The 11,273-nt window shown below is 39.5% G+C and overlaps 1 protein-coding gene across 1 annotated transcript in view; it reads left to right on the top strand.

The window, feature by feature from the left end:
- Positions 1-8,438: 8,438 nt before the first annotated feature.
- trpm1a (transient receptor potential cation channel, subfamily M, member 1a) overlaps positions 8,439-11,273 on the top strand; it is a 131,636-nt gene continuing 128,801 nt past the window's right edge. The window contains exon 1 of the mRNA XM_039771371.1: positions 8,439-8,564. Within this exon, the coding sequence (XP_039627305.1) occupies positions 8,439-8,564 (126 nt within the window). The remainder of the gene's footprint in view (positions 8,565-11,273) is intronic.

The following is an 11,273-nucleotide window of genomic DNA, read 5'->3' as shown; positions in this document are numbered from 1 at the left end:
CATGTACTAGTGACAGTTATATAATACCAACAACAGACAATGAATGCAGCACGGACCGTGAAATACAGTATATACAAGAGGTATTGATGCAGTTCTCAGGATGAATGGCCATTAAATAGCCTTAAGATCTGAAAATAAAAAGTGTCCCTAAATCTTCTAACATGAGTGCTGATGGGCCTGTATGTTTTGTTAGAAGGGAAGGAAGGAGAAAAGTTACTCTGCAGGATGGAAATGCCTTTTAATAAGAATTTGAGTCTTTCTGGGGCAGTGTGCTTTATATGTTGTACAGTATATCCTGGAAAAAGGCAGCTGTTCACCTGTTTTACATTTCTGAGCTGAATAGTTTTCTACAAGGATATAATGTAATCAGTGAGGCCGGACTTCACTTTGCGCCTGTAGATATTGGTGAGCATTGATGGAGGCATCTGAAGATGGAAAGGCATAAATAAGCCTTCTCTCAAATTTAATAATGGAGTTGGAACTGTATGAGGCCACACAGTCATAGATGAAGAAAGAGTACAGCAGTGGACTTGGCACACTTTCCCATCAAAAGAACATATTTTGTTGAAAGAAGTTTGTATTCAAACAAGTGCTGATGTCGGCAAAACTGTTGTTATCTGCAGCAGATGTGTATCCAACAATGGTTATCCTGAGTGTCATTACTATTTGAGAGGTCAATAGTGTACACTAAGTTAGGCCAATGGAACGATCCTGATTTATGAAACCTCCCAGGCTCCTGTTTTTCTCAGGTACTATACATAATTTCCCAAAAATTCCATCCCAGTCAACCAAAAAAATTAGGTCTAAAGTTTACATTCAGCAGGAAAATCAGCTTAGCACAACAGAGACCCATAACATAGCAATAATAAGTTAGTTTTAGTTTCAGGTAAAAGTATGATGTTTTTATCCAATACATAACCTTGCAACAAATCTACTTAATTCAGCTAAATATCAAAAAGGTAGTTGAATACCGTTTGAATGATTATGATTAAAAAAAGTTCTGTGTCATCATGTTTTTCATCTCCGTTTTTCTCATGGGACTGTGATACAGAATTTACTGTTTTTTTCACATCATGATTGGCTTGAAATCCATAGCTTTGCTTAAAACTTAGTAATAAGGTGTGCCTCCTGTTCATGTTTGGTGAGAATGACCTGCAGGTGAACTAATCAGAGAGCAGACTTTACCAACATGTAGGAGATTGTACAGCCACAGATTTCATCTTCTGTACCTCGGAGTGAGAATCCAGCAGATCAAGGTAAATGTTTTTAGAATTTAAAATACAAATTAGTGTTAGTATGGGTAGTAATTATTTGTGATATAGCAGTCACCTTGTCATATACAACATGTCGCAATTCTCTGACACCATGCTAAACAAGAATTTATTGAAATACATAGCATTATTTTATTATTTTTTCCAGAGAAAGAGAGCTAGGCCAGCAGTGTAAAATTTTATGCTAGTAAAAATAAGTGAATAGATAAATTAATGTATGAATAAAGATACATAAAGTAAAAGAGGGGAGAGAACCTGCTTCCTCAATTTAAATGCTTATTCTAAAATGTTACTGATTAGATCCTGCCATGTTTTGAAAAGGTTTTGAACAGATCCTGTAAGTGCAAATTGGATTTTTTCCAATTTCAAATAGTATATAACATCAGTTACCAACTGACTTAAAAGAGGTGAGATAGGATTCTTCCAGTTGAGTAAGATACTGTAAGTGTACGTGCCAATAGTGCAGTAAAGGTAATCACAGTTTGTTTGTCCTTCTCCACTTCAAGCCCATCTGGGGGAACACCAAACACAGCTGTTAGTGGATTAGGAGGGATTGTGACTCCAAGGCTGTCGGAAAGGCATTTAAAGATTTTGGTCCAGAAGGATGTTAATTTGGTGCACGCTCAAAACGTGGCCCAGTGAGGCTAGAACTTGATTGCAACGTTCACAGGTTGGATATTGCCTTGGAAACATTCTGGACAATTTTAAACAAGAGAGATGCGCTTGATATATAATTTTGAGTTGAATTATTCTATTCTTTGCGCATATGGAGCTCAAGTGAATTCTGTATTTAATTTTATTAAATAGAAAACACAAATGAAGTAAATGTTAACAAGCAGCTTTAAAAAAGCGCCTTGAGTATTTGAAAATTATGGTTCATTAATGAATCCTAATAGAATTAATATGATCAGGTCAGGTCAGGTCAAGTTGGGGAGCATGCATTGGTACAGCTCATTTCCACACCCACCACACGACCAAACAGCTCAGGATCTTGATTGGCAACCCCCCATGGAGACATGCGGTCCAGTTCCACCCCCCCAGAAATGACCATCTATCTGCCGCAGACAGGTGTTACGTGGGATCCATCAATGAGGATCCTCTGAGCCAGTTCATCCACTTGGGGAATCATTCCACATGGCCGTAGTGCCATAACAGATGCTCCCTCATGCAACTCTGAAACAGCAGACAGAACTCCTTTCTGCTGTCCATGGGAGTAGCTCTGCTACAGCTGCCCATGGGAAGGCTGCTTGCATTATGAAGGGGATGGGGGACAGCCCTAAGGGGCCTCATCCCCAGAAGAGTCAAAACCACCAGAGAGCCAGTGGGATCAGGCCTTTTAGGGATCAGAACTGGTGTGGTGCTGAGGTGTCACCCATTGCACAGCAGCACTCACGTGCCGATTTAAGGCAGCCCATACGGGTAGGCGCATGAAACGTCTCGTCTCTCCAGCATGAGAAATGTCACATGTTGAAATAATTAATATATATTATATGTAATGTAAAGGCTTTTGATCATACTGTACTTTTCAAATTTTTATGATGCAACAGAAATGTTTTTTCCTAAAAAATGTTGTATTTACTTTTTAATTAAAATTTTCTTCCAAGTGTTTTTTTCCTATTAGAAGAACAATGTTATTGCAAACCATTAATCCATGCTTGGACCAACTTAAGGCAATTAAGCATAACAGTGCTGGAACACATCCTAATTGCACTGGGAGCAAGTAAGGAACAAATTCTGAAAAAGTGCCAGTCTATCGTAAAGAGAGCGTTAATTTACACACCCACACTCCATCATATGAGCCAATCAGGACTCACCAATTAACCTGACATGCATGTCTTTTTGAAGTGCAATGAAAACCCATGAAGACAGATACAGTGGGATGCAAAAGTTTGGGCAACCTTGTTAATAGTCATTATTTTCCTGTATAAATCGTTGGTTGTTACGATAAAAAATGTCAGTTAAATATATCATATAGGAGACACACACAGTGATATTTGAGAAGTGAAATGAAGTTTATTGGATTTACAGAAAGTGTGCAATAATTGTTCAAACAAAATCAGGCAGGTGCATAAATTTGGGCACCACAAAAAGAAATGAAATCAATATTTAGTAGATCCGCCTTTTGCAGAAATTACAACCTGTAGGTTCCAATGAGAGTCTGGATTGTGATTGAAGGTATTTTGGACCATTCCTCTTTACAAAACATCTCTAGTTCATTCAAGTTTGATGGCTTCCGAGCATGGACAGCTCTCTTTAACTCACACCACAGATTTTCAATTATATTCAGGTCTGGGGACTGAGATGGCCATTCCAGAACGTTGTACTTGTTCCTCTGCATGAATGCCTTAGTGGATTTTGAGCAGTGTTTCAGGTCGTTGTCTTGTTGAAAGATCCAGCCCCGGCGCAGCTTCAGCTTTGTCACTGATTCCTGGACATTGGTCTCCAGAATCTGCTGATACTGAGTGGAATCCATGCGTCCCTCAACTTTGACAAGATTCCCAGTCCCTGCACTGGCCACACAGCCCCACAGCATGATGGAACCACCACCATATTTTACTGTAGGTAGCAGGTGTTTTTCTTGGAATGCTGTGTTCTTTTTCCTCCATGCATAACAACCCTTGTTATGCCCAAATAACTCAATTTTAGTTTCATCAGTCCACAGCACCTTATTCCAAAATGAAGCTGGCTTGTCCAAATGTGCTTGAGCAGACCTCAAGCGGCTCTGTTTGTGCTGTGGGCAGAGAAAAGGCTTCCTCTGCATCACTCTCGCATACAGCATCTCCTTGTGTAAAGTGTGCCGAATGGTTGAACGATGCACAGTGACTCCATCTGCTGCAAGATGATGTTGTAGGTCTTTGGTGCTGGTCTGTGGGTTGACTCTGACTGTTCTCACCATTCGTCGCTTCTGTCTATCCGAAATCTTTCTTGGTCTGCCACTTCGAGCCTTAACTTGAACTGAGCCTGTGATCTTCCATTTCCTCAATATGTTCCTAACTGTGGAAACAGACAGCTTAAATCTCTGGGACAGCTTTCTGTATCCTTCCCCTAAACCATGATGGTGAACAATCTTTGTCTTCAGGTCATTTGAGAGTTGTTTTGTGACCCCCATGTTGCTACTCTTCAGAGAAAATTAAAGGAGGAGGGAAACTTACAATTGACCCCCTTAAATACTCTTTCTCATTATAGGATTCACCTGTGTATGTAGGTCAGGGGTCACTGAGCTTACTAAGCCAATTTGAGTTCCAATAATTAGTTCTAAAAGTTTTGGAATCAATAAAATGACAACGGTGCCCAAATTTATGCACCTGCCTGATTTTGTTTGAACAATTATTGCACACTTTCTGTAAATCAAATAAACTTCATTTCACTTCTCAAATATCACTGTGTGTGTCTCCTATATGATATATTTAACTGACATTTTTTATCGTATCAACCAACGATTTATACAGGAAAATAATGACTATTAACAAGGTTGCCCAAACTTTTGCATCCCACTGTAGCATCAGTGCCAATTCTATACAGCGAACGACTGGGACAAAATTCAAATGGAGCTGTGAGCCCATTGGCAAATTACTGTTGACAGTTTTAAAATTTCTGCATAAAAACTTAATCATTAGACAAAAGAAATCATATAAAATGAAATACTTTTCATGTAGACAATTGTCAATTGCAGATTAATTGATTCTGAAAAGATGAAATCTAAAGTTAGAAAGCAAAATGAGGCTCCAGCATTATGAATGTTGTCTTGTACTCTGACTGATAACTGACTCTAAAGCAGGAGTCTCCAACACGTCGCTCGTAACCCCTTTTCAAGTAGCTCGCCAAAGGGTTAATGAATCCTACATAAATTTGAAAACTTGATTAGTCAAATTAGGGGTGGGCGATCTTTCCAAAAAATCATATCACGATCCACAGTCTGTACTGCAGTCTGTCTTTTCAATGTGGCATACACTTAAGAGAATATCCAGACTCAAACTCATTAAGGCCTAAGTAACACTTTATTTTAAATATCAATATTTAGTTGTTCTCTCATTCACTAGCTAAGTGGAGTGAAGCTGAAGCTGACGAGTGAGTTAGGATAGCCACCCCCTCGGTTCACTACGTGTTTCTCAGATTCGCACAAATAAATCGGTACCGCAAGTGAACTATGATACATAGCAAAATGAGAGAAGCTGCAAAATCCACCGGAATGTTCAAGCAAATTATAGAAAAAAACCCAATCTAACTCCATAAAGTAATTATCTTTTTTAAAATGGACAGACATACAGATAGACAGACATTGGATTTTATATATTAGTAAACCTTCAAAATAATGTGAAGTTAAAGTCTCAACAGCATTCTCAGCCTTTCTGGAGCTTAGTAGAGCCAAAGTCCTCCCGATTTTGGCTCCCAAGTGGTGGTGGCTGGCCCCTTTTATAGCCCACCCGGAAGTGTTACAGGTGCTTGACCACCTGGTCCCGATTGCCCTTCCGGGTGGGGCTGAAGACTCGTCCAGCCGGGCTGTTGATTCCAGGTAGCACCCTCTAGCAGCCACCCCAGCTCCCAACCAGGCTGTGGAGGACTCCATCTCCCATGGAGAGGTTGGGGAGTCACCGTCGGCCAGGGAGGCTGCCACTAAGTGTCCCGGGGGAGGTATTGAGCTGCCCATGGTTGCTCCCCTGGAACATATGCAGCAGGGGCGTGACCCAGCTGGGCATGGGCCCTGGCCGCCCATCACACTGTGTATTTGGAATTGCATTGTTTTGTTTTGACAGCATTCGTGTTTTAATTCAATAATCTGAGATACGCTAGAAAATTCATGCAGACATACAAAATGCACTCGCAGGTGAACTAAATTTTTTTGTTTTGATGTTTTATTGCAATATGCAAGTTGTGGACACTAACATTTGGTAAATGTTCAGGCAAAACAAGCTTATGTTAGGTTGAAATCAGCTATGAGAATAAACATTAGAAAACAAGAGTAGCTCTTGGCCATTTTCATTTTGTAAAAGTAGCTCTCAAGGGAAAAAAGGTTGGAGACCCCTGCTCTAAAGCAATTAAATGTCCAGCGTCTATACATGGGTGTAATGTTTTTTGTCATCTGCAAGAGGGTGGCATTATCCGATGAACAGAGGAAAGAAGAAGCACAAAGAAAGACAGATGTAAGGTTTAGTAAGTCTAATGAAGAAAGGCAACAAGAGCCACAATAAAAGACAGCTGTAAGAATGTCCAATGAACAAAGGCAGCAAGACACACAAAGAAAGAGGGATGTAAGGGCTAGCATATCTGGTGAACAGTGGCTCGTAAATGCACAGTGTTTTCCAAACAGACAGAATTATCATTGTACCATTAAGCCTGTTTTAATAAATGAGCATTTTACTGTGCTAATTATCTATAACATTTAAGGAAATACCTTTTACCTACTGCATTTAAATTCTTTTCTATTCTTACAGCATGATGTTTTAGCCTGGCACTATGATGTCTCTGTCTCTCTGTGATTTACCTATACTATATATATATAATTTATGTAAATGTCTTACTTTTTTTTGTTCTGTAGTCTTAGTAATTACTTCATTAAAAACATTCTGATGCTAATTAATAAATATGCTTTTTGTAATGTGGAAATTAATTGATAGGGTAAAGCTGCATGTAGTGTAGTGGTTAGCCCTGCAGTTTCACAACTCCATAGTCCTGGTTTTGAATCCAGGCCTGAACACCATCTGCATTTTTCCTGTGTGTGTGTCTGTTTTCCTTCCACTACTCAAATACATACAGGCCAGGTTCATTGTTGATTATAAACTGGTTCAGTATGAGTAAAGATGTAGGTATATGCACTAGTGTGATCAGTAATGTAATGGATCAAAGCCCAATCCAAGAATAGTTCCTACCTTGTGTCCACCAGTTGTCCCAGAATAGGCGCTGACTTCTGAAGATTCTAAACTGAATGTCAGTAAATGTGACTTTCAACATGAATAATGTTACAAGCAATACAACAACTCCTGAAATGCTTTCATCTCCAAGTGAAAGTGCTGCAAGTTCTTGTTAATGTTCACAAGATTAAACTGTGCTGTAACTGAAAGGTGCTCTATCTGTTGTGGTGGACGGCCAGGACAGCTATATATACTGGAAGGACCTGTCGAGAGAACCTTCACCGGGTATTACCTCCTCTGGAGCACTAGATTGCTACCCCCCTGGATTGCTACAGCACTGCAGATTCCCACAGGGCTCAATGGGTGTTGGAGTTCGATACAGCCCTGTTGGGTTAAGTGAGTGCCGCCAGGAGGTGTTGCAGGGGATGCACAGCCCTACTTCACTGGGCTTCCACTTCACCTGGAAGTACAGAGACTGAGAGAATACGTAAAGGCATTGCTGTGTGCTGTTGCTTATTTGTACTTTGTACTTTGCTGTGGAAAACACTTTTCCTCCCGTAAATAAATGTTTGTGCTGAGAAAAAACTTGTGTCTGCATCTATCTGTGTCAGGTTGGGGAGCTGGTACGCCCCCTGCAGGCCACACTGTCCTTCCCAAATGCTAAAACTTCACCCTTGTCTGTGCTGTGTTCCAGATTAACCAAATAAAAAAGTGTCATCATTTCAGGTACAGGCAGCTTCTTTTCTATAAACTCTGTACAATTTTACAAATCTTGGTGGTGTTCTGTCCCTTAACTGTCATTTCACTTGTCGATACCCTGATTGTAATAACACAGAAACAATAAGGCCATAGTTTTAAAGTGCTTAGATTCAAGGTTTGTCATGAAAGTCAGTGTTACAGTGGTCAAGGTGTCATTTAGGGCTCTATCCCAATTTGTTGTCTCTCTCTCTGTCTCTCTCTGTGTTCTGTACCTCTTTCTCTTCTATATTGAAATCATTTGCGTCTGCCTTTCCCATGCTTGCCACTGCCTGCTTAAAAACCTCGGGGGCAGCAACACGCTAAAGTAGATTTTCCTTCAATCACCATTTATTAAATCTCCATCCATTAAAAAGCGTAGCTCAGGCATTAAGCCTGATTAGAGGAGGCGGCCAGAGGAAAGGGGGTCTATGTGTCAGCGTCTAGATCATCTCTCACTCTGTCGGGGGCTGCTCAGTAAGCACAGTGCCAGCTGTGTGCCAACACTTTTTTCTCTGCCATTATCTTGAGGCCAGGCTGATGTGAGCAATGGTGGTTTCCATATTCCTTTAGCGCCGCTCTCATGGAGGGTATGGCAGGCAGAAGGGGAGTTGGAGGCAGAAGTGGAAAGTTTGCAGGCTCCTTCAGACGGACAAGCGGCTCATTTATGCGTGCCTCCATCAAGCGCACCACATCTGGATCACAAAAGGTAAGACGTGGGTTGAATCTGTAGGCATAGGATTAGTGTTAGGTAACTGTACAAAGAGGCAGATTCTCTTTATTTTTTTTAAGATTAGTAGGCTGATGACAACAGAAATCAATAGTATGCGACTGAAAGCAGCACAAACAGAAGTGCTGCTGATGTTCCAGACATGCTGTGCCTAGCTGTTATTGGTGAACATTCCTGTGAACTCCTGGAATTAAAGCTAGGAGGCTGGAGCATACGCTTCTGGCCTCTGGTTAGTGTCCAGCAACATTTTCATGTACTTGCAAGTTTTTTAGCTTATCTCACATTGTGTACCTGGTCTGATCATCTCTTCTTTTAACATTCTGACTGAACCGAACTGTCAAGCCCTGAAAAGATTACTTTGAAGCTGAACTATTTAATGATATGCTAGCACATGTCCATAAAGAAGTCAGTCCTGCGTGATCGTGACACACTTGTACAATCATGTCCACAGCTGAGACTTCTGTATAGGTGTGCCCATTTCTCAGACACGTGTGTTTGGAAGTACTGAACTGTAAACTCAAATGTTCTTTACGTAGAGTTGGTCATTTGGGCTGTGGGGAAACCTCGTGGAGATCCTCAGCATGAAGGTACAGTAGCTCTCGGGGATAGCAACAACTTAATGGGAAGTGTGCTGAATCTTCAGTGCCATGTGAAGCACAGCAAACAGCGCTGTAGTTGAGTGTGCGGAGAGACCTGCCCTGCACAGGACTGCCTTTTAGGTAAAGAGGAGCAAATGCAAGTGTTTTGGACACAGTTTTTCTACATCCAGCAGAAAGGTATTTACTCGGCGGCATAGGTAAACCTGCTCGATTGGTGTTTATTGGGCTCGTAGACATAGATCGTATCATTTTCATAAATCAATATATTTGCCCACTTCAGCACATAATATGCGCGCTTCAATACCTTTATTTCCTACATAGAGGGAAACAAATAAATAAAATGGGAAACCTAATAGTGTTGTATACTTGTTCCACAAGTGCCTCTATAATCTGTGACTTAATTAATGTTTTTTTCAGAATTGATTTCAGAACGCAGGCTGATGGAAATTGATATACCGTAAAAAATCTGTAAAAATACAGTATGTTAACCATATATTTTCACAGTAGAAACTGTATTACTAAAAAACAGTAATATCTCCTAGATAGCCTGGGAAGCCTTGGGATCCCACAGTATGCGTTGGCATGTGTGGCCAGAGAAAAGGACCTTTGGGCTTCACTGCTAAGACTCTTGCGCCTGAGATGTGGCTTTGGATAAGTGATGGAAAATAAAAGGGTGGAAGGATAAAAAAAAATTAAACAGTTAAAATAATGATATAAACAGATAAATACAACACAATGTACATGTGATGAGTATTTAGCTGTCAATATCATTAACTGATTCAATGGACAAGATTAGTTTATTAATAACTGTTGCATTGCAGTAAACTCATAATGGTGCAGAATTCTACATGTTCATAAAGTTAGTATATTCGCATAAGGAAATGCCTACTTTTCAGCAAAGCTGCAAATGCTTCTTTATTTCCCCCAAATTTGTGCGTTGTGAAAAAGAAAAGTTTAAGAATGGTTAACAAAATCATTGTTCATTGTGTTCTAAATATTTCCATCGTTATGGAAGCTGATGTATGCTGCTTTTTTCGATGTGCTGGTGAATCTGTAGCACACCTTATATCAGAAAAGCAAAGTTTCCTTCTCCACTGGACAACATGAATTTTAATTTTGTATCTACTGAATCATATCCAACGGCCAAAATAAGAACTTTGTTAACATTTTTCATATTTTGTTATAGTTAGACATTATTGTTAGTCTCATACAGGTACATAAACTGTGCATTGTAAGTATATTGTACTAAGATGTAAATTAAAAGCAGAATGAAACAGTTCAATTAAATTTTAATCATAGTAGAATTATAATTGTTGACTCCATTAGTTTTACTGAGGCAAACCATATTCTGTTCTATGCTCTTGACCGTTTTTTTAACAGTGAAATGAGTGGCAGTCATTTAATCATTAAATTAGGACCACATTTTTTACAGTATAGCCTTAGAAGTACAATTTACAATAGTAAGTTAACACTGTAATTTGCAATAGTACTTTTCTGGTCCAAAATTAAAAAAAAAAATATTTAGAACAAATCAAAGTAATGTAGCGTTGGACATGTTTCACTTAATCTCTCAGTCATTTTACATGCCCTGTAGAAATGACAGATGAGGAAAGTCTGATTTAAACAGTAGTGTTCTAAGGGGCAAACGTCAGGCTAGGATGGCATTAGTAAACTGAGTAAGGTGTCATAAAAAAGAAAAAAAAAGTGTATTAAGGCAAAAACCTGTTTATGGTGCCCCTCAAAGTCAAACTTAAGACCCCTCAATGACTAGCCCTCTTGTAAACTGCACTCTTGAAAATAAAGGTGTAAGAGTGACAGTTTAGAGTAACCATTTTTGGCTCCTGATAGAACCATATATGTGAAGGTTCAGGGAAGAACCTGTATTTATCTAGATCTGTATAAGAATCGATAAATAGACATGAACAGATGATAACCGATTTGTGAAATACCAAAAAGGAATGTTTTGCTGCATAAAATAACACAGGCTAAGTTCCTTTTATTATCTGTTTTTTATTATTTCTTTATCTGTTATACCTCTATTGCCCTGCTGTACTGTACATTAAAGATTTCTGTTTTGACTGCATATTAG

The sequence above is a fragment of the Polypterus senegalus genome, chromosome 12 (genome assembly GCF_016835505.1).
Source record: "Polypterus senegalus isolate Bchr_013 chromosome 12, ASM1683550v1, whole genome shotgun sequence".
Taxonomy (NCBI): Eukaryota; Metazoa; Chordata; class Cladistia; order Polypteriformes; family Polypteridae; genus Polypterus; species Polypterus senegalus.
This window is presented reverse-complemented; position numbering and strand designations above follow the sequence as displayed.